Source organism: Aquarana catesbeiana, linkage group LG07 (assembly GCF_042186555.1).
Source record: "Aquarana catesbeiana isolate 2022-GZ linkage group LG07, ASM4218655v1, whole genome shotgun sequence".
Taxonomy (NCBI): Eukaryota; Metazoa; Chordata; class Amphibia; order Anura; family Ranidae; genus Aquarana; species Aquarana catesbeiana.
In genome coordinates, this window is record NC_133330.1 from 80,365,138 (window position 1) to 80,392,786 (window position 27,649).

Here is a 27,649-nt window from a genome sequence, read left to right on the forward strand (position 1 = left end):
AAAATAATGCGTTTTTTTCAAAATTGACGCTTTTTTTTGTTTATAGCGCAAAAAATAAAAACTGCAGAGGTGATCAAATACCACCAAAAGAAAGCTCTATTTGTGGGAAAAAAAAGGACGTCAATTTTGTTTGGGAGCCACGTCACACGACCGCGCAATTGTCAGTTAAAGCGACGCAGTGCCGAATCGCAAAAAGTGCTCTGGTCAGGAAGGGGGTAAATTCTTCCGGGGCTGAAGCGGTTAAACTGGATGACTGCCTGAGAAAACCCATCCTGGCAGATCTAACCTTTTTTCCTGTGACTGTGAATAGTGTAAAGATAGGCGCAATTAATTTCCTCCAATCTTATCAATGTTTTATATTCAAAATATTTAAATCATAAATGCACAATAATAACAGTGTTTAGATCTTCCAGCAAACATAGAAGTGCATAATCTTCTAATTAAACTTTAGTCCATATCATCCCAGACACTATCTTTAAAAACTCTTGTGCGATGAAATTTTATAAAAGTGCTCCACCATGTGCAGAAGAAATGCGCACTTACCAACCATATATGGTCCCTTAGGACCTTGCTCGCTTTTCAAATGGATGTGGATAAATACGTAGAATGAATCCACCATCGCCAGGAACTCCAGCCCCAACTTTGGCGAGAGAATATCGGGGCTGGAGCTCCTGGTGATGGTGGATTAATTCCACTTATTTATCCACACCCATTTGAAAAGTGAGTGAGGTCCAGAGGGACCATATATGGTTGGTAAGTGCGCATTTCTTCTGCACATGGTGGAGAACTTTCATAAGATTTCATTGAACAAAAGTATTTAAAGACACAGTGTTTGGGATAATATGAATATGGACTAGAGTTGAATTAGAAGATTATGCACTTCTATGTTTGCTGGAAGATCTTAAACACTGTTATTATTGTGCATATATGATTTACATATTTTGAATATAGAATATTGATAAGAGGAGTAGTGCCCAACTTTACACTATTCACATTTTTTTGTCTCACACTTACAGGGGCAGCTGCACTGGAGTGTGTTGTAAGCTGTAAGCAAAAACGTATCTGAAAACACAACTGGAGTGATTTTTGGTGTGGTGTGAACTGACCCTTAAGGTACATTTTTCCTGCGATTGTTTGGCCCAGAGGTGTATGCATGGTAGGTGAGTGGTCATACAATGGTCTTCTATATGTGGGTCTTCATAAAGATATTGAGCAACCAAAAAAGGCAGAGAAAGACAGTGTTTTAGAAAGCACATTATTCATTATAACATACCAATAATGACAGACACAAATATGGATAAATACAGTAAAAAAGACATATGCAGGATGAAGTGCCAGGTTACGTTAAGCCTGGTTCACTGCCAAAGCAAACTCTGCCAATCTCAGATAAAACTATGAGCTCTTAAGGCATCCATCTGACCAAAAGTGGATGACATTTTGTTAACAGGAAGAGCTCATCAAAATACTGGGGGGATCATAAAGGAAATATGGAACGTTGTGCTACAATCTGGTATACAGATGTGCATTTACATGCAAGTAATGTAAATATCATAATACATTTATTATACATTATTTACATATATATTTACCATTATACAAAACACACACACAAAAAAAAAAAAAAAAAATCTGTAAATTGGTTTACTTGAGCATTGGAAGTAGTATTCAACTTCATCATGTTTACATTTTATTTGCCTGAAGTAGAACTACAGGCAAGACAATTTTTTACATTTTTGGATACATTTTTTTACCATCTCTGTCCCATTGGGGAGATTTCCCTTCACTTCCTGTCCCATAGCCAAAACAGGAAGTGAGTGTAAATCCCTACAAATTAAAGTGTTACTGAAATATTTTTTTTTTTTTTTTAATTAAAATGACAAACATGTTATATTCACCTGCTCTGTGCAGTGGTATTGCACAGAGCGGCCCCAAACCTCCTTTTCTCGGGTCCCCCAGAGGCGTTCCTGGCTCCTCCTTTAGTTTGTGTGTCAACATAGTAAGCGGCTTGCTATGGAAGCATACAGTGTCTGCACGCTCCCGAGCTGTGTGTATGGAGCCACGCTCCATAGACTTACACAGTGGGACTTAGCTCCGCCCCTAACTTCCTCCTCACTGAATTTGATTGACAGCAGCAATGGTGTGAAGAGGACGAGAGGGGAGAAGAGATGCAGCCATGCACAGCACTGGGTCTCTTCTCCCCTCTCTAATCCTTTCACATAGGGAAGGAGGAGGCAGAGAAACAGAAAATGTTTTTTACCTTAATGCAAGGACTGCATTAAAAGGTAAAAAAACAATTTTAGCTTTAGTATCACTTTAAAGAAATTCCTTGGTAGAATTCCCTTCTATTCATTTCTGGGGACCACCTGAAATTTGGGATTTACTTTTACTTTCAATGATAATTTTAAACAGGACAAATAGAGAGGGTAAATCTCCCTAACGGGTACACAGATCGCAATTAAAACCTGACAGGGGTTCTAATCCATCTACACTCTATCCAAATCTAAAAAAAAAAAGAAAAAAATTTTTGCCTTTCAGTATACATTAATAAATGAAAAATCGGACATAAATAGACAAAAACTAGTAAAAATGATCATGAGGATTGTCGTCGCAGACTCTTCATCATTTTGTAGAGTTTCTTTGCACTGTACGAAATGGTTTTTTTGACTCCTGAAAAAAAGGAAAACAATACAAGTGAAATTGCACCATAAAACAAATTCTTCGTTATAATAGTAATAGAATATTAATTTTTACTATAATCTTAAAGTGGAACGTCGGTCAAACTTATTGTTTGAGGGTGTGTCCTGGTACCTAGTTTTGATAGGTACCTGCTCCCATTTCTGCATGGATCACCTAGCCCCCCCCCCTCTTTTTGCCAGCAGCCTTCTGGGACACATCACAGGTCCCAGGAGGGTGCAGGACCATTCACAAAGTGGAGCGAGTCTCAGGCATGGGCAGTGAAAATGTCAAACCTGGCAGAATATCGAACCACGTCACTTCCTGTGATGTGGAATCAGCTGTTTTAGAAAACCACACACACTGTGCATGCGCACCGCAACATCTGCGCATGCGCAGTGCTTCATTGCCGACATCAGGACACTGCATGTCAAATTCATTGACCGACGGCCATCTTGCTACACTCCGCACTCGGCCGTACTAAGCCTGCAGTCAGAAGGCGGCAGCGGAAATATTTTTACACCCACGAGGTCTTGCATTTCAGATGTATTTTTAACAGTAAACTCCGCTTATATAGTGCAAAACAGTATTTACAAGTCTGTGACACTGTTTTACTGTTGGATTTTAAAAGCAGCGGCAATCCTGCAGATCTGACAGGTTTGCTAATTTGACAGAACACCGCTGCTTTTAAACTACAACATCAAAACAGTGTCAGACTTGTAAATACTGTTTTGCACTATATAAGTGGAGTTTACTGTTAAAAATACATCTGAAATGCAAGACCTGGGTGGGTGTATATGTCCGCTGCCGCCTTCTGACTGCAAGCTTAGTACGGCCGAGTGCGGGGTGTAGCAAAATGGCTGTCGGCCGACGAATTTGAAATGCAGTGTCCCAACATCAGCCATGACGCACGGCGCATGTGCAGATGACGCGGTGCGCATGCGCAGTGCATGTCATTTTCTAAAACAGCTGATTCCGCATAACAGAAGTACCGTGGTTCGATATTCTGCTGGGTTCAACGTTTTGTCAGAATACTGGCTGTGAAGCTGTAAGGACACACAGCCTGCTTCCCATGCAAGACATGGTGTTTGAGAATGTAATAACCCTCTATTAAATCCTAAAATGGAACTCAACTCTCTCAATCCACATTAGGAAATTAATGCTAGCCATAGACAGAGTGTCACAACCAGCTGCGTAGGGTTAAGTCTGAGCACTAAACGCATTTATAATCCTCATGCACAACATTTATATTATTTTGGGCACCCAGTACACTCATAGAAGTTTAATCCTTTCATGATCTGACAGTCCTACTCAGCTAGAAATGCAGCTGGGGGTGTGTTAGTTTAGGCCAGCAGGCAGAGCGAGAAAGTTTTTTTTGTCTGCACACCTACCCTTAAGGCTCCTTGCACACGGGACGTCTAGCCTCTGTGCATGCAATCCTGGTGTTTTAGTGCACCCCGGAGGAACAGCTGCACCATCAAAGTCTATGGCAAGCTGAAATATGCTGAGGCTGAATGCTGTGCTGAGTGGCACTTGTGTTAAGACCCTATGTATTCCGAGACAAAATGTCTGGAAAGCAAAATACCTGCATTCTGCGCATTTGTCTCTGAATGCATAGGGCCCAAAACACAAGTACTACTTGGTACAGTGTTCAGCCTTGTCCATCTTCATCATATATCAGCCTTCCATAGACTCTGACAGACTCCAGATAGCAGGGCTGGATCCTGCCCCAGTGCCTTCTGTGCGCACTAAAAAGCTGAAATTGCATTCACTGGGGCAAGATGTTCCGTAAACAAGAGTCCTACATCCCAAAAGAATGTCTTACATTTTTATCACTATAGCCCTGTTCCCCTGTATGTTACGATCTGTGACCACTTTTTGGTTAGAGATGCCTTAAAAAAATATTTTATACCCTCCAGTGCTCTATGCCAGCACAGCCACATCCTCAGCACAAATGTCCTCAGACTTGAATGTCAGACTAGGTCTGTTATTGAGTGCTGATTACTGAGTGCACTAGGTCTTATTCTGGAGCCTATTGGACTGTACAATGAACGGAGAGGCAATAGTATGGAAATGGAGGTTTCTGGAATAATGTCCATCTGTAGGCATGTCTATTTCTGAGACCAAGTTGGGCTTTAAACCAATCAAAACAGTGAATATGGGATTAGAAAATCTTAAAAGATGGACTTTTCAGCATCACAAATAATGACTACAGAGAGAGGAAAGCAAAAGTTAAGATACCATGCTCCCAAAACACAATACGCTCAAGTTCACTATAAACCAAAATAAAAGAAATAATGGCATCTCACATAAGTGAGCACTTCAGTCAATCCAGTGGTTCTCAACCCACCGCTATGCTATACAAACAGTAAAAGCAGGACTCCAGGACCAGGATCCAGCTTCCCGTGCCAATTTACCACACTTGTTGTTTCTACCGTAAACCTGCATAAATTCCTTCTACCTCCAGCTCCCAGTACCTGAAATATGTTAGGATATCAGCACTTTAAAATTCACTCCATTCCCGCTACCAGTTTTTATTTTCGCTGTACAGGGGAACCTGCATGGATTTCAGGCAAATTGTTGTTCGATATGCCAGTTTTTAATCATGTCCGCAAGTATGTAAAGGTTTAAGAGATTCAATAATTGGTTATGGTGGTAATGCGCTAGGAGGTTGCACCCTCCTGGGTGTGTTTTTTTCCAGTGTATTGAAGATTACCCAATCTGAGGAAGGCTACATCAAGTAAAACATTACTTGACGATATATCACCTGAAGCACCCTTGTCTGAGTGCGAGAGGGTTTGGAGTTTTCTGTTTTAGTATGTATATAGTTACCTGACCACTTCTACTGAAGAAGATGCAGCACAGAAGAAAACAAATATATGGCAGCTACATCGGCCAAAGGTTTGTTTTCATCCTCACACCACACTGTTGCAGCAGTAGTGCAGTGAAATGGTTAATTAAGGCCAGAATTGTAATAGTATGGTTACTGATCAAATCCTACAGCTTCACTGCAGCAGTCTGTAGCTCCTGCCTTCCTGCCTAGGGACCAGAAGGATCTCCAGAGGGTGCTGCCGAGGGAAAAGTTAAGCTGGCCATAGATACTGTAGATCAAACAGGCTGAATTTCAAATCCATCTATGGCCATTCTTGCAATTAACCACTTAAGCCCCAGACCATTTTGCTGGTCAAAGACCAGAGCACTCTTTGCGATTCGTCACTGCGCCGCTTTAACTGACAATTGCGCGGTCGTGCGACGTTTCCAAACAAAATTGACGTCCTTTTTTTTCCCACAAATAGAGCTTTCTTTGGTGGTATTTGATCACCCCTGCGTTTTTTTTTTTTGTGCTATAAACAAAAAAAAAAAAAAAAAAAAGCGACAATTTTGAAAAAAAAACCCGCATTTTTTACATTTTGCTATAATAAATATCCCCCAAAAAATATATATAAAAATTTTTTTTCCTCAGTTTAGGCCGATACGTATTCTTCTACATATTTTTGGTAAAAAAAAAACCAAAAAAACAAAAAACAAAACAAAAAAAACGCAATAAAGCGTTTGATTGGTTTGCGCAAAAGTTATAGCGTTTACAAAATAGGGGATAGTTTTAAGGCATTTTTATTTATAATTTTTTTTTTTTTTTTACTAGTAATGGCAGCGATCAGCGATTTTTATCATGACTGCGACATCGGACATTTTTGACACATTTTTTGGGACCATTGTCATTTATACAGCAATCCGTGCTATACAAATGCACTGATTCCTGTGTAAATGACACTGGCAGTTAAGGGGTTAACCACTAGGGGGCAGTGTAGGGGTTAAGTATGTCCTGGGGATTGATTCTAACTGTGGGGGGTGGGGGGGTGGGTACGTGTGACACATCACTGATCTCTGCACCCGATCACAGGGAGCAGAGATCAGTGACACTGTCACTACGCGGGGAGATGCTTGTTTCCATGAGGCGATTGTGGGTATCCCCGCAGCGATCGAGTCCGCGGGACCCGCGACCTGACTCATGGAGCTCCCGGCCAGCGCGCGCATGCAACGGCACGGCGGCAAATTTAAAGGGACGTACGGGTACGCCCATTTGCCCAGCTGTGCCATTTTACCGACGTACATCGGCGTGCGCTGGTCGGGAACTGGTTAAAGGGATCGTAAAGCTTCATTTTTTTTTTTAATAACAAACATGTCATATACTTACCTCTGCCGTGCAAGGGTTTTGCATACAGAGTGGCCCCGATCCTCATTTTCTGGGGTTCCCCTGCGGTGCTCCTGTTCTTCTCGAGTGCCCCCTCGGACAGCCGCATTCCATGGGAGTACTCGTGCGGGCGCCCTCCTGAGTCCTGCTTCTGCCAACCATTGACACAAACAGCAGGGCTCAGCCCCGCTACCCAGCTCCCGTGTCACTGGATTGGTTTGACAGCAGTGGGAGCCAGTTGCTCCTGCTGCTATCAATCTATTCAATGAGGCCCCAAGACAGTGGCTGAAGCTGCTATGCTTGTCTGGAAGAATTGGGTTCAGGTAAGAAAAAGTGTGTGTGTGTGTGTGTGTGTGTGTGTGTGGTCTGGGGGTTCTGCAGCACAAAAGGTTTTTCACCTTAATGCATAGAACGTATTAAGGTGAGAAACCATGAGGGTTTACAACCCCTTTAACTTTTGTGAAACGGGAATGTTGGAAAATTTTCATTAGATCAGTGACTGCAGCACTGATCAGTGTATTCTGACATAGGAGTCCCCACAGTCAGCATGCAATAGCACTTCGGGGAGGATTCCTCACCTGTGTGGATGGGAGAATCCGTTCATTCTATTCGATCAGCCCGATCAAAAAAGAAAAAAAAAAAAAGAAAAAACCAACAACAAAAAACTACCCATCTATGCCCAGCCTTAACCTTATATAAACGTTCTCTTTGTCTCTTGGCACTGGGTATACGTTTATATACAGATGGCAGGTGGGAAGGGGTTAAGCACTGTGCCTGGTCTGTAAAGCTGACCTCCAATATAACAACTCAATATAGAGTATGTTTGTACCATAATTTTCTGTAATATGGAACACTGCTAAAGAAATATCTAATTACATGACCTAAATTAAAAATTACACTTGGTTATCACTGGCAAAAGACCATTTAATAGACATTAAAGAGTAGATTATATAAGACATAACTACACACACACACACACACACACACACACACACACACACACACACACACACACACTAGGCACATTGTGTGCATTTCGTAGAAATTACTAATGTTTTCTACATTAGATGACCTGACTCACAGCATGGTTATTAAAGCGGTTGTAAACTCAGAAAAAAAGAAAAAAAAACAAAAACAAACAAAAACCCTGCAAGATAAAGGCATAATGAGCTAGTATGCATCGCATACTAGCTCATTATGAAATACCACAAGATTGAAGCGGTTGCAGTGGTCCCCGCACACCGCTGTGACCGGTGACATGTCGGAGTTATTTCCGGGTTTGCCGGCTCCGGCACTGTGATTGTCCGAGTCGCGATGACGTCACTCCGCCGGTCACTGTGCGGCTATTAAAGAAACCACTTTAAACACTAATGCCCTGTACACACGGGCGAGCTTTTCGGCAACAAAGGTCCGACAGTGTTTTCTGACGGACTTTTGATGGACTTCTGACAGACTTTCGAACGAACGGACTTGCCTACACACGATCACATCAAAGTCCGACGGATTCGTACGCGATGACGTACAACCGGACTAAAATAAGGAAGCTCATAGCCAGTAGCCAATAGTTGCCCTAGCGTCGGTTTTTCGTCTGTCGGACTAGCATACAGACGAGCGGATTTTTCGATAGGAACTGGGTCCGGCGGAGTTCCGACGTAAAAATTTGAAACATGTTCCAAATCTAAAGTCTGTCAGATTTTCGGCAGAAACAGTCTGCTGAAGGTCCGATGAAGCCCACACGCGGTCGGATTGTCCGCCGGATTCGGTCCGTCGGACCAGTCTGGTCGAAAAGTCCTCTCGTGTGTACAGGGCATTAGTGACACTAGGAGAAAAGCACACAAAATGGCTCAATCGATCAACTTGGGTACAACCAGCTTGTTGGATTTTACACACGCTTATTGCTAGCTGCCATTACAGCCACTAGCAGCAATTGTGTGCTCCTGATGGGGCTCTGTGGGAAGGATTCCCCCATCAACAGTAACTGTGTTGATGGGGGAATGACGCGATTTTCTTTCCTGCCACCCCCCATGGTTGCGGGAAAGAAAATTGCTTAGTCTGTGGCTGACTTTAATTTTGAAAAGTATAGGGGAGAATTAAAAACGTATTCAAAGTTTTTACTGCTGTCTGTGTGCGCACTGGTTAAATTCACCCTATTGCACCAGAAGAAGAAGAGATCAGAGTAAAAATTCCAAAAGGGACACCAGTTCCAGTACCAACCATCCAAGAAGGGCCTTCCCATCACTTGATGCTTAGATTATCGCTCACTTCCTGTTGCATCTCCATAACAGAGAGTGAAGGGAAATCTTTGTAAAAAAAACGTTTTTAACCCCTTCACTATTCTATCCAAATAAAAATGTTTTGGTTATACATACACCAAAGTGACAGAGTCAGTGTAAAGCCCACTCTTCTGCTTTTAGATAATCTCCTTTCTTAACCTGCATCAACTGGTGTCAAGTCTTAAAGTAAACAGTAATCACCCATTCCATCATATGAAAGTTGTGCAAGTGGCTGCTAGGCATGAGCAAAGCATCATAGTAGGAATTTGCATGCTCTCGCAGAAGCACCAGGTACTGGAAAAGTATAAATAAGGTGGTCAAGGTGTGGGCTTTAGGACTTCTGATCCTATTACATGGGTTTTGCATTCCTTTACAAGTCTATGGGAATGCAAATCACACCTTAAGCAGGTCAAATGCAGGTGAGAAGGAAGTGAACTACAAGTCAAATGAAAATGAATTTTGAATGATCTTGATCCTGATGCCATCAACATAAGCCCAAAGCCTGTTGATACAGGGCCATTGCATGGGAAAAGCGGCAAGGTCTTTAGGCTGGCCATAAAAACAGAGAATGCATAGGCTGAATACATCTCTTTTTAAAAAGCTATACAGTGCAAATAGCCATCAGAATACCCAAACAGCGGCTGCATCGGATTGAATGCTGCTACTGTTCAGCCTACAATCTTCTGCTCCAACTCCTTCAGTATTTCAGTTGCAGGATGACAGGTGGGAGGGTTGCAGACAGAGCCACTCACAAAGCAAATTTTGGCCAGTTTATCAGGAACCAGCCAGAATTCAATCAGTATATGGGTAGCTTAAAGTAGAATTTCAGACAAAACCTAAATAGTCTCAAAATATATTCCCTCCCCTTCCTACCAACTATGCTAACTAACCTGTGTAAGAAAGATGTATTTGCTTACTTATTTTACCTCTACATATACAGTTAGGTCCATATATATTTGGACACAGGCACAATTTTAGCTTTTTTTCGGCTATTTACCAAAACATATTCAAGCTATAGTAATATAATGCATATGGGCTGAAAGTGTACACTCTCAGGTTTAATTTGAGGGTATGTACAACCAAATTGGAGGAAGGGTTTAGGAAATACAGCTCTTAAGAATAGCCATCCCCCGTTTTTCAAGAGTCCAAAAGTACTGGTAATTGGACAATTAAATCCAAAGCTGTTTCATGGCCAGGTGTGGGCTACTCCTTCGTTATTTCTTAATCAAATAAGCAGGTGAAAGGTCTGGAGTTGATCAAGTGTGGTATTTGCATTTGGAATATATTGCTGTGAACCTACAGTGCCTTGCAAATGTATTCACCCCCTTGGCATTTTTTCTGTTTTGTTGCCTCACAACCTGTAATTAACATGGATTGTTTGAGGATTTGCATCATTTAATTTACAAAACATGCCCACAACTTTAAAGATTTTTTTTTTTTTTCTTTATTGTGAAGCAAACAACAAATAGGACAAAATAACAGAAAAAGTAAATGTGCATAACCATTCACCCCCCTAAAGTCAATACTTTGTAAAGCCACCTTTTGCGCCTATCACAGCTCCAAGTCGCTTTGGATAAGTCTCTATGAGCTTGCCACATCTTACCACTGGGATTTTTGCTCATTCCTCCTTGCAAAACTGCTCCAGCTCCTTCAAGTTGGATGACTTGCGCTTGTGAACAGCAATCTTTAAATCTGACTACAGATTTTGTATTGGATTGAGGTCTGGGCTTTGACTAGGCCATTCCAACACATTTACATGGTTATCCTTAAACCACTCAAGTGTTGCTTTAGCAGTGTGTTTGGGGTCATTGTCCTGCTGGAAGGTGAACCTCCGTCCTAGCCTCAAATCACACACAGAGTGGTACAGGTTTTGCTCAAGAATTTCCCTGTATTTAGCACCATCCATCTTTCCCTCAACTCTGACCAGTTTCCCAGTCCTGACTGCTGAAAAACATTCCCACAGCATGATGTTGCCACCACCATGTTTCACTGTGGGGATGGTGTTCTTTGGGTGATGTGATGTGTTGGGTTTGCGCCAGACATAGCGTTTTCTTTGATGGCCAAAAAGTTCAATTTTAGTCTCATCAGACCAGAGCACCTTCCTCCATACATTTTGGGAGTCTCCCACATGCCTTTTCGCAAACTCAAAAGTGCCATTTTGTTTTTTGCTGAAAGTAATGGCTTTCTTCTGGCCACTCTGCCATAAAGCCCAACTCTATGGCGCATACTTATTGTTGTCCTATGTACAGATATTCCAGTCTCTGCTGTGGAACGCTGCAGCTCCTCCAGGGTTACCTTAGGTCTCTGTGCTGCCTCTGATTAATGCCCTCCTTACCCAGTCCATGAGTTTTGGTGTGCGGCCGTCTCTTGGCAGATTTGCTGTTGTGCCATATTCTTTCCATTTGGTTATGATAGGTTTGATGGTGCTCCTAGGGATCATCAAAATATTTGGATTTTTTTTTTTTTTTATAACCCAACCCTGACGTGTACCTCTCAACAACATTGTCTCTTACTTGTTTGGAGAGTTCCTTGGTCTTCATGGCAGTATTTGGTTAGTGGTGCCCCTTGCTTAGGTGTTGCAGCCTCTGGGGCCTTTCAAAAAGGTGTGTATATGTAATGACAGATCATGTGACCCTTAGATTGAACACAGGTGGACATCATTTCACCAATTATAGTCCTTAGTTTTTTCGGCTCAAAAACATCCCAACGATTATCGATTTTGTGACCATTAACTGGCCGAAAAAATGAACGGTCTAAATGACCGATTTTCGGCCAGCATTAGACTATTGTGTTCTGATCCATCACATAGAATTCAGATTAAAAAAAACATTGAACTAAAGGCTGTAATGTAACAAAATAGGTAAAAAGCCAAGGGGGTGAATACTTTTGCAAGGGACTGTACATCATGCATTCAAAAGGCGTTGTCCATGCAAGTGAAACAGGCCATTGTAAGGCTTCAAAAACAAAACAAATCCAGAGAGATATCAGCAACATTAGGAGTGGCCAAATCAACAGTTTGGTACATTCTGAGGAAAGAAGAATGCACTGGTGAGCTCAGCAACATAAAAAGGCCTTGACATCAACGTAAGACAACAGTGGCGGATGATCGCAGGATCCTCTCTATGGTAAAGAAAAACCCATTCACAACATCCAGACAAGTAAAGAACACTCTCCAGGAGGTAGGCGTATCATTGTCAAAGTCTATAATCAAGAGAAGACTTCACAAAAGCAAATACAGAGGGTTCACCACAAGTGCAAATCATTCATAAGCCTGAAGAATAGAAAAGCCAGATTAGACTTCGCCAAAAAAAAAAAAAAAATCTAAAAAAGCCAGACCAGTTCTGGAAAAGCAGTCTTTGGACAGATGAAACCAAGATGCATGGCTTCCAGTTGCACTGGGTCATTGGTGATGTGACAGAAGACAGAAGCAGCCAGATGAATTTCTGCAGTGTTTAGAGATATACTGTCATCCCAGATTCAGCCAAATGCAGCACAGCTAATTGGACGGAGCTTTACAGATGGAGAATGATCCAAATACACTGCAAAAGCATACCAGGAGCTTTTGAAGGAAAAGAAGTAGAAGTAGAATATTCTGCAATGCCCGAGTCAATCACCTGATCTCATCCCAATTGAGCATGCATTTCACTTGAAGGCAAAACTACAGGCAGAAAGACCCACATACAAAGAACAACTGAAGACAGCTGCACTTAGAGCCTGGCAAAGCATCAAATAAGGAGGAAACCTAGTCTTTGGTAATGTCCATGGGTTCCAGACTTCAGGCAGTCATTGCCAGTAAAGGATTTGTTATGATTATATTCATTTGTCTAATTACATTTGAGCCCTTGAAAATGGGGAGACTATAAAAAAAACAAAACAAAACAAAACAAAACAAAACAAAAAAAAAACAAAAAAAAAAAACACACACACCCCACAACCACCGTATCCTTTAAAATAATATTTTTTAACCAGAGTTCAGTGTCACTTTAATGAAATAAAGGGACAATTTCGCAATCTGAAATAGAATGCAAATACTTTCTATAAATGTCCAAACAAAAGGAGATTAAATAAATGTTTGGTGAAAATAAAATGAACTGCAGCTTTTCTGTTAAATAAAGAACAGATGATGCTAGTGAAATCAAATACATTGTGTTCCGTTTGGACTAAGCAGGAAGAATAGTAAAATGGTCACAGAGGACAATACTGAAACATGATCACTGGGCGGAACGATTCTCAAAAGGATCAGCAGCAGTGCTACAATATTACAGGAAAAAAAAAAAAAACTCAGAAAAACATAACTTAGCATTTTTAGAGGTGATACTAACACTGAATATTACCATAAATCTTTGTCACAAAAGAAGATATATAACATATGTCAAATCATTGCTTCAGGTGAGGTCATGAGCCATGGGATTATCAATGTGCCTAAGGGACGGAAGGCTGTGTATGGAAATCTGATCTCCAAAGGGTTGCTAAAAAGCTAGGTTCACTTTTATAAAAAAATAAATGCACACATTTCTGCAGGAAATAAAATGTACATTTATTATTTCTTTTGGCACAGGAGCCTCTAAAGGGCAAGTCTACCTAAAAGTGAAATTTCAGTTGTTGGTAGATGCTGGAGAGTTGAATTTCACAGTGACTTCATTTTATACTAAGCACTGAGCCTCGGCTTACATATACGCGATGCAGGAAATGCAGTGAATTCTGTGCGTTTCCTGCACTGCATTGAATTTGCACAGTGTTCATGCAATCTGCTGCGTGTGTCAATGTTAATTTAACCACTTCAGCCCCGGAAGGATTTACCCCCTAATGACCAGGCCATTTTTGAGATACGGCACTGCATCGCTTCAACTGACAATTGTACGGTCGTGCAACGTTGTACCTAAACAAAATTGATGTCCTCTTTTCCCCAGAGATAGAGCTTTCTTTGGTGATGTTTTTATTTTTTGTGCTATAAACAAAAAAAAAGGCTGACAATTTTGAAAAAAAAATAAAAAATTATTTTCTGCTATATAAAACTATAAAACTATAATATATATATATATATATATATATATTTATATTAATTATATTATATTATATATACATACATACATACATACACACACACACAGTGGGGACGGAAAGTATTCAGACCCTCTTGAATTTTTCACTCTTTGTTATATTTCAGTCATTTGCTAAAATCATTTAAGTTCATTTTTTTTCCTCATTAATGTACACCCAGCACCCCATATTGACAGAAAAACACTGAATTGTTGACATTTTTGCAGGTATATTAAAAAAGAAAAAAACTGAAATATCACATGGTCCTAAGTATTCAGACCCTTTGCTCAGTATTTAGTAGAAGCACCCTTTTAGCAAATGGCTGCAATATAACAAAGAGTGAAAAATGTAAGGGGGTCTGAATACTTTCCGTCCCCACTGTATGTATGTGTGTAAAATATATAAAATGTTTAGGCCAATATGTATTCTACATTTAAAAATTTTTTTTTTTACCACAAATATCGTAATAAGCGTATATTGATTGGTTTGCGTAAAAGTTATGACGTCTACAATCTATGGGATAGATTTATGGACTTTTGTTTTTTTTCGTTTTTTTTTACGGTTTTTACTGGCAATGATGGCTATCTGCGATTTTTAGCTAGACTGCAACATTGTGGCGGACAAATCTGACCCCAAGGTGACACTTTTTGGGGACCAGTGACATTATTACATTAAAAGGAAGAAAGCCTACCAAGAAGGTCACTTCAGTGGCACACCACGGTTCAATAAAAATATTTTATTGTAAAAAACACACCATCAAAATCACAAAACAATATTCAGTGAATAACCTTCCAAAACAATATTAAAAAGACAACGTTGTCATGATATGGAAATCGCAGCTGCGCACGCACCCATCCAATCAATTACACTTCCAATGGGTCTAATGGCTAAGTAATTAAATAATTGGGCTTGTTGGACCTTGAAAAGGTGACATATCAGTCCAATGTTCCTTAGAACCAAGAGGGGGGGATTGTGTATGAAGTACACCTGTATATTGGTGGGTGCTGGCTTGCAGATTGAGAATTCGTTAGAGCAATCCTATAGAGAGTGATCAGTCACAATAATTCCATGGCAGCAGCCAAGTACACCCAATGGTGTTTTTAATTGACTATTATCAGTGTGGTGAATGATCCAAATAGGAGAATGACTGACTCAGACCCCCAGTGGTTAGGAAAGGATACTGCATCTTTACCATGGATATTTAAGTCACTCACAACTGACCCCTCCTTGCTCTGAAGAAGTTGGCTAACGAAATGCGTTAATGTGACATCATCGCATACATGACATTCATGGGATCGCAGCCTGCGGCAAGTGCGGTTTGAGAGGCGGAGGTGAAGTGACCTCTGGACGCAAATGTGGAGTCAGTGACACCGCAATTACAGCGATATACAGTGCATCTGGAGGCTTACTAAGTGGAGCCAGGAGTGAGGTGGATGCACAGTGGAGACAGCGGAGGTGGTGAGATCTTTTCATTACTCTTGTGGGATACCAGCAGAAGTGGACAGTGCTGCACAGGTGGAGCGGCTTTCTCCCCCCTGCTTTCAATTCTCCCTTCCCACACTCCTCCCTCTTAACAGATGAACTTTCCTCCAGTAATCTAGCCCAAAGAGGGCGACTCCCCCCAGAATGATCTTTGACATATCTAGTCTGTATCAGCCAGTTAACCATCATGCCTCAGTGAGCATCCTGCCCATTATAGTTTGGAATTAATGGATGTATTGTGACTGATCCCTCTCACCAATTCTCAATCTGCAAGCCAGCACCCGACAATATACAGGTGTACTTCATACACACTCACCCCCTCTTGGTTCTAAGGAACATTGGACTGATATGTCACTTTTTCAAGGTCCAACAAGCCCAATTATTTCATTTCTTAGACATTAGACCAATTGGAAGTGTGATTGATTGAATGAATGGGTGCGTGCGCAGCTACGACTTCCATATCATGACAACGTTGTCATTTTAATATCGTTTTGGAAGGTTATTCACCGAATTTTGCTTTGTGATTTTGATGGTGCGTTTTTCTACAATAAAATATTTTTATTCAACCGTGGTGTGCCACTGAAGTGACCTTCTTGGTAGGCTTTCTTCCTTTTGTTTATGCGTGGCTTGGTCACGTGGACTGCACCATATATGCAATGCCTATGTGGTGATTGGTTGAGAAACAATTTATTTATATGAACATATACTGTTTGACAGTTTAAGTGGTGGATCCAGGCTATGCGATTGGAATGTTTTCAGACATTATTACATTGATCAGTGCTACAAAAAATGCACTGATAAAATGTATATAAAATGATACTGGCAGGGAAAGGGGTTAACACTAGGGGGCGATACAGGGGTTAACTGTGTTTTCTGGGTGTGTTCTGTCTAACTGTGGGGGGGGGGGAGACGGGCTTACTGGGACAACACAGAGATCCCGGTGTTATCCCCTGTTAGAAAGGGGATCCACCTTGTTTACATAGGCAGATCCCCGTTCTGCCTCTCTGTACCGCGATCACGGGTGGCTGGCGGGCATCGAGTCCATGGGTGCACTGTATCTCATGCATGGACTGACGTACAGGTACGTCAGTTCGCGCAGCCGGACCGTCCCACTGCAGTATATGTGCGGTGGGCGGTCCAGCAGTGGTTTAACAACACCCCAAAACAGCTAGCAAAATGCATTGTGAACACCCATGTGATTCGATTCCAGTGTGGCAAAAAATAAATTAAAAAAAAGGGTCCTGCATCATATTGGTGTGAATGCGGTGCGATTTGAGCCATGCAAAATGAAAGGCTCAAGTCGCACCACACAGACATTGCATATGGTTTGCACACTATTACTTTTCTGGGGACAACCCAAAATTTGGGATTTTCTTTTACGTTTACGTTCCCTTTCAATGATAATGGTAGACAAGACAAATCTTGCTAATGGGCGGCACAAACAGTAATACAAACCTAATAGGTGTTGTAATCCCTCTCTGCTCCATCCAGAACCAAAACAAAAAAGCTTTACTTTTAGCCCTGGTTCACTAGTGCAGCTTTGAAGTTGCACTACTTCAAAGCCAACTATCAGTGCGATCTTACATGCAGCTTGCCGACATGTGCGACTTCAATTTAACAGTGGTCAACGCAAGTCTCACTGAAATTGCGCAGAAATCGTTTAGAACCTTAATTTGCCGCAAATGGAGTGTAACTTGTCATGAGACTTTGAACTGTCAAGTCGCATGACAAGTAATCCTGGTGTGATTCAGGGATATACTTTAAAGTTCAACTGAATCTGCAGAGCATCCCCTAAAATGTAAAAGTGCAAGTATGCATGCAAATTATAGCAGACTTCCCTCTGAGGCTAGTCACCTCTTTTACTTGGAATATTTGGGAAATACCGATAATTAAAACAGACCACGGGAAGTGAAAGGAAAACCCCTCATAGGCCCTGTATCATTTAGTAAAAATGCGAGTGCCTGCTAGCAATCTAAAAAGCGTGGTTCACAGGTGAAAATGCATGTCATGCATAGGGAAGCCCATTCACTTGAACAGGCTGCCCTATGTGCATTTGTTACGCCAAAGAAGCTCAGAGATACATTTTTGGCCATGAGCCAGGTGCGATTTTACAAGCGTGTTTTGTCACGGCAAAATGCTGCTGCGTTTGGGGTGCCATTCATGCATGGCACCTAAGTGTGTATTTTGTGCCGCGATTCTAAAATGCCTATATGTGAACAGGGCCTAAGTTTTCAGCAGAGCAGGCTGGAATATTTCAACATTTTGGAAGCTTTCTCTTACTTTTAAGTCCAGGTGACAATGGTCAACAGAATAAACAAAGGGTAAATATCACTAGTGGGGACACAAAAAGCAATGGAAGCCTGGAGGTTTCTATTCCTTCACTAACAAAAAAAAAAAAAAAAAAAAAAAAAAAAAAAAAAAGGGGGGTGAAATGCAGTATAAACGGTGGCGGTTTTATGAGATACTGTATAATGGAAAAACAAGACAGGAAAGATCATCAGTGATCCCGTTTACAGCAAGTGGTGGTACACAGTAGCCAGGCAGATTAGTTACTGAGCTCTTACCAGCAGTAAATATCCCTTTGGTGCTCTGAGTCAAACTGAACGATTTCACTATGCCAAAAATAGCTGTAAAGAAGCAGAAAACAGATGTTACCCATCACAGGCAAGTATTGTAAACTGTGCGCGAAACTAAAGGGCAACTCATTTCCATTCACACTTTATTTACAATTGCTCCATATCTGAAAATCATTTGACATATGGAAGAAAAATAATTAAATGACCTTTCCTTACCTAAAGACTATTTAGGTCCACTCCAAACATTTGTTGTAATTTTAAGCAACTGCTCAGGGACTATGCCATCCACAAGCATCTTATACCTCTGCAATCCTCAGATCTGCACATCTCTGCACTTGGGTTCCCAGCTCCACCCACCTGCTGCTGAAATGAATTAGGGAATATCACTACCCTACTGAAATGTCATTCATGTCACGTATTTGCAGTTGTAGGAGAGAGAACTTTCTGCATTTCCCAGCATCTATACAGGAAAGGCAAGAAATGATGCAGAGGCTGTAATACCTAAAGGTTTGTTCACACTAGCTCTGGTCTGTTTGTTTGAAACAAGCAGTGCACATTGGTTGTAGTCATGGGCACTGCTCTATGCACACTACATCCCATACTCCATAGCTCTTGCTTAGTCCATGTCGTAAGTGAGCAAGAGAGGTTGGTTATGTTCCTACATACCATGGGACCATGGAGAATGAACGTAACCACCCTCTAAAAAGGAAGTCTGTGGATGGCAGGGCTCAGGTAAGAAAAAAGAGGTGGCTCTGGGTAGAGATGTAAAATTTCCGGAAATTTTCAAGCTCGGAAAAAACAGTTTTTTCCATTTTTTGGGGGGGGAAACACGGAAATTTTTAGGAAAAATTGAAAAAAAATGCTACATTAGCACTTTTTTGTCTTTTCAAGACTGAAAGTCATTCTGTTACTTTAGAAACATAAAATATGACTATGGACAATTTGACTTGGTATAAAATTATCACAACTAGCATATTAAAAATATAGTGTAGCCAAACAATTATCACAAACAGAATTTACTTTTTTATAATATTTATTTGCAACAAAGGGAGCAACAATCTCCAGAACTGCTTACTAGGTTTATGTGGAACAGCCAAAAAGCCTCCACAAAACAAGTTTTCAAAACCCAAAAGTAACAATTTTTCATATTTCCTCTCCACAGTATTAAATAAAAATAAAAACCCCATTCTCATAAAAAGAATTGGAGATAGGGGAAGTGTTAAGAAGAGAGTGGGACTAAGTTTCAATGGACATTTAATCAGAATCATTTTCTGAGCTGAAATTGTCAGTATCCGTCTCTGCTTCTGCAGCTACTCTTTTTTGTCCATCATCACAATTAGGAACTTCTAAAAACGTAAGGTTTGACCGGACCGGTTCTTGTTACAATAGCAGCACAGCACCTCCTAAAGGAAGAAATGCATACTGTTCTTGCATTGGAGGGTTCAGTTTGTTACCTAGGACTTGCTACATTTTTTTTAGAAATGGTTTGGAAAATATTTGAAAACCCTGTCTTAAAATATATTATTCATCATGTTAAAATAAAATATTCCACAATTTTTTTTTTCAATTTTTTGGAAAAAAACAAAAAAGTCTTCAGGAAAAAAAAAAAAAAAGTTTTTTTTTTTTTTTCCCGAATGCTTCTGTTTTTTTTCCAGGCCTTCACATCTCTAGCTCTGGGGGCAGCAGCAGTGGCACAGAAGGTTTTTCACTTTAATGGATAAAATCTATTAAGGTGAAAAACCTGGAGACTTTACAACCCCTTTAACATATCCTCCATACTGGCCATTAGAATGAGAAACTTTTTATACCAACTGTTGCTGGGAAAGGGTTAAAGAGTAACTCCATTTTTTGTTGAGAGAAAAAAACAAAAAAAACAAAAAACAAAAAAAAACAAAAAACAAACAACATTCCCCTCTGGGTGATCTATGTACATTGCAAGGATTTTAACAAACTTTGTTGCAGATTCCTATCATTTGTTATTCTGATGTAAAACCCTGTGTGTTGTGTCCATGTGGAAAGCACATATGTATATAAGTGGTTTCATAATTATCAATCAGCTGCTGCACCTGCAGGGCTCCAATAAGGAAAATTGCAGGGTGTGCATCCCTTTAGACGTTCCTATTGGCAGTATCTCACCAAAAATGCAATTTTTGTTGCAGGAGATGCCAAAAATCTGACTTATCTAGGCTTCTGGGAAAATCAGCGATTCAATCACACAAGCAGGAAATTATGTTTCTGGGGGGCGTTCTTGTACACCTTCTGTGTACAGAACACCTCCTCCAGGTAACCATATTGCATTTTACAGAAAATTACAGATTGAAAGGAAATTTTTAAGAAATGTTCAATTACAATAAGACTTGTCGCAATTGTATATGCTTTATTAATTTTTTTTTTGCTGTTTTTATTTTACCACGAAAATTGAGTTACCTTTTAAGTATAAAAGGATATATTCTTACACTTCTAAGAAACCCCCTACTTATGAAGGAGTTCCATTCCAGGAGCTCGATCATAAGTCCAACAAAGATCAGCGCTTGCAGACAATGGCTGTGAGCGCTGATCAGTGTGCTCTGTAGGGGGGAGCCCCCCTGTCAGAACACAAAGGCACAGCGGGGGAGATCGCTGCACCAACATTGCTTGTGCGAGTATGGCGATCTGTCAGTTTTGTTTCGTTCAGCCCACTGCGTTGAATGAAAAAAAAAATATGGTGTGTACCCAGCCTTACATGATTGGACATGCAAACATATTTTTGCATCTTTGAAAGTTTGCAATGTAGGAGGACTTGCTGAATTTTGACTCTACCAGATGAAAATGGAGCATGTACTGTGCTTTAGTATGAAATGACAAAATGTAAGAAAAAAAAAAAAAATCCATATACCAAGAAGAAGAATAGATTCTATGTAGATAGCAACAGGCACATTGTCTAAATAACTAAACATTGTTAACTATGTGGTGCAGGTGCTCTATTCAGCCACTGAAATGTTTGTTTTCATCAGTCAGAAGGCCCGTGTTTTGATGCTTGTCATCAAGGATGATTACAAGTGAAACCAGTTAGGACACCTGGCAGAAAGTTTCTGGAGGAGCTCATTGTTACATATAAGTGACCAGAAGTATCAGTCAAGCCCTGAGGCCTTCTCTAATCTGCTATATCTGAGCTCTGACAGATTAATGCTCCAGGATGAGGCAACTCAAATAAAATTTCAGAACTCATCAGCAGCAGGAGCACACTTAAAGAATATCTTAAAAAAAAAAAAAAAAACACAACACACACAAAAAACAAAACATGTCATACTTACCTCCTCTGTGCAGTTGGTTTTGCACAGTGGCCCCGATCCTCCTCTTCTGGGGATCTTCAGAGGCGCTCCTGGCTCCTCCTCTTCTCGAGTGCCCTGTTGGAGAGCCGCTCTCCCTCGAGGCACTCATGCGGGCGCGCTCCCGTGTCCTGATGCTGTGTCCATTGACACAGACAGCAGGACTCGCCCTGCCCCCGGCTCCCGCATCATTGGATTTGATTGACAGCAGTGGAAGCCAATGGCTGCGCTGCTATCAATCTATCCAATCAGGACCCGAGATACCGGCTGAAGCTGCTCGTCCCAGTCGCTGGAAAGACCATAGAATACAATGCATAGAATACATTAAGGTGAAAAAAAAAACGAGGGTTTACAACACCTTTGACGTAATACTAAAGCCTTGTTTTTTTTTTTTTTCTTTAAAAATAATAAACATGTCATACTTACCTGCTCTGTGCAGGGGTTTTGCACAGATCAGCCCAGATCCTCCTCTACTCAGGTCCCTCTTCGGTGCTCCTGGATCCTCCCTCCTGCCGAGTTCCCCCACAGCAAGCAACTTGCTATGGGGGCACCCGAGCCAAGCCGCAGCTCTGTGTCCATTCAGACATGCCATGGTTTGGCCCCGCCCCCTTTCTCTCCTCATTGGCTAATTGAGTTTGATTGACAGCAGTGGGAGCCAATGGTGCCTCTGCTGTGTCTCAGTCAATTAAGAGGGAGAGTCATCGCTGGATTGAGATGGGGCTCAGGTAAATATTAGGGGGGCTGCTGCACACAGAAGGCATTTTACCTCTCCCGCTGCGCTATTGTATTCTGACAGTGGGAGGTTGGGAAAACCCAACAGGGCGGGTTGTACTGAAGTTGATTGATAGAATTAGTACCCTACATCACACAAATCATTTCATAATAGATTTTAATTTTGCACAGCTGCTTACAAGCCCAATTGCTTTCCACTTTCCTTTATCTTTCAGGGTTTCCAGCTGCAAAATATTCCCAATTTCTTCCATGCTGTGGCCATTACAGAACAAAGGATTCTAAATTGAAGGTTTGTAGTCTCAAGAGGTCATGGAAAGTTTCTTTGTATCAAAGATATTTGTAGTTGAATGACATGAGAAAAATCGATCTGACAGCTGAACTTTTCAGCCATTTTTGGTTGGACAATCTTTTTTTTTGCATGCCTACTTTACAGCTCAGGATGGTTGGCTGATAATACATCATTTGCATGAGTATTTCCATACTTGAAAGGATCATTTCAATATTGCACTGTTACATCTGTATTTCCTGAATGAATTTGCTTTACAGTAGATGACATTATTGCAATTTATGCAATTATCTTTTGCACAAAACATCTTTCACAAGTCTGGTGAATACTCTCTTATGCCATCCTTTGTTACAGCAATAAAATGGTATTAAACCCTCAGCATTGTTTAGTTTAACACATTGAGCACAGTAAATAATCATTCTCCAGTAAACCATTAACTCCTTCCCGCCGGCCCTTTAAGGGTTCTAAACACTGGGAGGCGGAGGCGTGCATTCGGGTCAAGTGACCGCTGTTGTTGGCTGTCACATGATCAGAAAGCTCCCGTTCGCTAGCATGCATCAGGAGCTTTTCAGTAACCACTGGATACCGTGCTGGGAGTGCGCTCTCAGCAGGGTAAGTGGTTTACACAGGGTCGCATATATGCAGACACTCGGTGTGAAAGCCCACACGCCAAGAGGCTGCATATGTGCATTCGGTCTGCGTGATAAGGTTACAATTTTTACATCAGCACTTGTAGTTTACAACTTTCAATGCTGCTGTCTCCTGCTCTCTTAGTACTGCTTCCCTGAACTTCCCGTCTTCACAGGAAAGCGTGAACATTGCAATCGCCAATCAGTCTGGAGGAGGGAGGAGCAAAGGAGTGCTTTGCCATTTTAGGCTATGAGGCTGTGTGTTTCTATTAATGCACACAGTGTAAGGAGACACAGCTCTAGTCCCTGCATGCAAGGTTGGCTCCACAAGATACTGCAAGAGAAAGGAGCCTCCCTGAAACAGGAAACCTGGGACAGCAGTCATGGCACCAGCTTAAACTAACATAGATAAGGATTAAAAGATAAAGAAACTGCATACCCAGTAAGTGAATAAATCAGTTGATAAAAATGCCTAAAAAACTGAGAGCTTAAGATCACTTCAAACTAGAGCAGGCCATAGATGGACTGAAATGTGTCTAGTTCAGCAGGGACTGGACAAATTTTGATCTATGTGTTGGCCACTCACGATCGACTTTGGTCGAATGAGCTTGTTGGAAATTCTTTTTTGATCCGCAGCTGCTGATCAGTGTATTCTGATAGCGGAGAGTCACTTCTGTCAAAATTCAATGTCCAGGAGGAAGATTCCTCTATCCATCTCAATTGTGTAGATGGAGAAATCGTTTTTTTTTTTCCCCCATTCAGCTCCTTGTCTATGGCCAGCATTACTTATGTACAAGACAGTTATTGCTCTACATAATAATACTGCTGAATTTCATGCGAGTCAGTATTAAAGTGGGACTATAAGCATAATACTCACCTGTCCAATGTTCGGGCTCTGACGCTGGCATCATCCTCTGGGTTACGGTCTTTGGGCCTCTTCATTGGCCAGCAGGAGATGTCACACCTGCGCATGCATCAGCAGGCTGTCATCCTGGCACTCAAAGACCGGCCCACCGCTGTAAGCCGAGCTGTGCATGCGCAGCTCAGTTTACAGCGCAGAAGAAGACAGCAGTCATTTTATTGCAGAAAAGATAACGTATGTCTCTTCTGCAATAAAAGCTTGCCTGTTTGCTTTTTAGTTCCATTTTAAGATCTGATATGAGTATAGGGGACAGTGCATCTAGTTTTTTACATAGCTGAATGCTGCAAATTTGAAATGGCTATTAACAGAGAATGGTATTCTGCTCTAATTTTAAAGGTTTTACCTTGCTGCACCACAATGCCACAGTCGGGGTCCAGAGCTACTTGCAACAATACCTCTTCTACATCTCGATTCCTACCCGGCTGATCCACAAATGCTGTTATTTGTTGTTGTAAAGTCTTTGGCAGATTCATTAGTTGGAGGAACTGGCCCTCTGGGCTTTTATCAACCTAGGATAAAAAAATAATTCAGGTATTAAAATACACAATACCTGTGCACCATATTAGCACTGGCCAACTTCCCAATCAATTACTCTGATATTGACTATACCAGAATCTGGCCAGATACTGCAGCCAGCTTCTGCAACATTCCAGTGATAATTACAGTGCATCTGCAAAGTATTCACTGCGCTTCACTTTTTCCACATTTTGTTATGTTACAGCCTTTTCCCAAAATGGATTAAAATTCATTATTTTCCTTAAAATTCTTCAAACAATACCCCATAACGGCAACATGAAAGAGGCTTATTTGAAGTCTTTGAAAATGTATTAAAATTAAAAAAATAAAAACACACCACATGTACCCAAGTTTTCACAGCCTTTGCCATGACACTCAAAATTGAGCTCAGGTGTATCCTGTTTTCACTAATCATCCGAGAGATGTTTCTAAAACTTGATTGGAGTCCACCTGTGGTAAATTCAGTTGATTGGACATGATTTGGAAAGAACACACCTGTCTATATAAGCTCCCACAGTTAACAGTGCATGTCAGAGCACAAACCAAGCCATGAAGTCCAAGGAATTGTCTGTAGACCTCCGAGACAGGATTGTATGGAGACACAGATCTGGGGAAGGGTACAGAAAAATTTCTGCACAATTGAAGGTCCCAATGAGCACAGTGGAAGAAGTTTGGAAGGAGTTTGAAACCACCAGGACTCTTCCAAGAGCGGGCCGCCCGGCCAAACTGAGCGATTGGGGGTGCCTTAGTCAGGGAGGCGACCTAGAGCCCAATGGTCACTCTGACAGAGCTCCAGTGTTTCTCTGTGGAGAGAGGAGAACCTTCCAGAAGAACAACCAACTCTGCAGCACTCAATCAATCAGGCCTGTATGGTAGAGTGGCCAGACAGAAGCCACTCCTCAGTAAAAGGCACATGACAGCCTGCCTGGAGTTTGCAAACAAGGCACCTGAAGAACTCTGACCATGCGAAACAAAATTCTCTTGTCTGATGAAACAAAGATTGAACTCTTTGGCCTGAATGGCCAGCATCATGTCTAGAGGAAACCAGGCACCACTCATCACCTTCCCCACAGTGAAGCATGGTGGTGGCAGCATCATGCTGTGGGGATGTTTTTCAGTGGCAGGAACTGGGAGAATAGCTAGAATTCAGGGAAAGATGAATGCAGCAATGTACAGAGACACCCTTGATGAAAACCTGCTTGAGCGCTCTGGACCTCAGACTGGGATGAAGGTTCATCTTCCAAAAGGACAACAACCCTAAGCACACAGCCAAGATAACAAAGGAGTGGCTACGGGACAGCTCTGTGCATGTCCTTGAGTGGCCCAACCAGAGCCCAGACTTGAACCTGATTAAACATCTCTGGAGAGATCTGAAGTGCACAGACGCTCCCCATTCAACCTGATGGAGCTTGAGAGGTCCTGCAAAGAATGGGAGAAACTGCCCATAAATAGGTGTGCCAAGCTAGTAGCATCATACTCAAAAAGACTCGAGTCTGTAATTGGTGCCAAAGGTGCTTCAACAAAGTATTGAGCAAAGGCTGTGAATACTTATGTACATGTGATTTGTTTTATTTTTGAAAAATTTGCAAAACATTTCCATCAAAATCGCAATAAACGTATATTGATTGGTTTGCGCAAAAATTATAGCATCTACAAAATAGGAAATCAATTTATGGTCATTTTATTATTATTTTTTTTTACTAGTAATGGCGGCGATCTGCGACATTGCGGCAGACAGATCGGACACTTTTTTGGGACTAGTGACATTTATACAGCGATCAGTGCTATAAATAGGCACCAATTACTGTGTAAATGTCACTGGCAGGTAAGGGGTTAACACTGTGGGGCAGTCAAGGGGTTAACTGTGTTCCCTATGAGTGTTTCTAACTGTGGGGGAAGGGCTTACTGGGACATGACATAGATCACTGTTCCTGACCACTGGGTACAGTAGATCCCTGTCATGTCACCTGTCAGAACGAGGAAATGCCTTTTGTTTACATAGGCATTTCCCCGTTCTGCCCGTGTACAAGTCAATTGCGGGCCGCCAGAGGACATAGAGTCCTCCCAAACACGTTGGCATGCTCCCGCAGTGAGCACGTGCTGCTCGCAACTGAGCCTACGCGAGCCACTGTACAGCTACAGCGATTCGCGCAGGAGAGCCATTGTGCCGCTGTCAAACGACAGCGGCTGGTCTTAAAGCGGTTAAACCCAAAACCAAAAATGTAATATATTGCTTACCAATCACTGAATGTGGTGGCTGCATTGGTTTAGTTTTTTTTTTTAGCCCCCGTTTTTCACCTGATGATCTGGCTAGGAACACACCTCCTATAATACAGTGCCTCCACTATGGATGAAGGAGCACAGAGGCACCTTTGGACAGCAGCATTGTCAGTCTGGGGGGGAATACAGTGTTAGCTGTAGCAGCAATTTAGATACACTAACAATTTGAAGCTGAACTCCAGCTTACACTTTATAAGCAGTTACAGCAACAGTTTTGTGCCTTTTGGGATAAAGGTTTTACATAAATAAATGTTGATCACTGTAAGCACCACTGTCAGTATTAAATGGTTTGTCCCAGCCCTCAAACTGCTACCTCTGCAGGACAGCTTTATCTTTTGAAAAATAGATTTACTGGCCAGCTCACCAGAAAGAAAAGAAAGTCTAAAAAGAAAAAAGGAATGCAGCCATTACACCTAAGAATTAGTAAGCTGCAATAAAATTATCCTTTGCCTTTGGTTTAAAACCGCTTGAAACTAATGCTGGCAATTTTTTTTTTCTGGCCATGCTGAATTTTTTTTACTCTCAGAACATGCACAAGCCCCTCCACCCTCATACTATGTCTTCAAATATCATAAACCTCGCAGAGACGGTTACCTCTACTTTACCCAGCGTAGGTTTATAAACAGCCTGAGGACACTCTTGGAGTATGCCACTGTACAGCTTCTGAAAATGGCCAATGTTTGGTTTGACGATATTCATCACCTTGCTTTTATCTTCACCAATTATCATGCGGAAGTCAC

At 41.4% G+C, this 27,649-nt stretch overlaps 1 protein-coding gene across 1 annotated transcript; it reads right to left on the minus strand.

The window, feature by feature from the left end:
- Positions 1 to 1,241: 1,241 nt before the first annotated feature.
- Positions 1,242 to 27,649, minus strand: LOC141103116 (phosphatidate cytidylyltransferase, mitochondrial-like; the record flags this gene model as incomplete). The annotated part of the gene is given in 4 exon segments (XM_073592367.1): positions 1,242 to 2,667; positions 18,225 to 18,287; positions 24,457 to 24,622; positions 27,504 to 27,649. Coding segments are annotated over 4 exon segments (452 nt in total), but the record flags the coding sequence as incomplete, so codon positions are not given.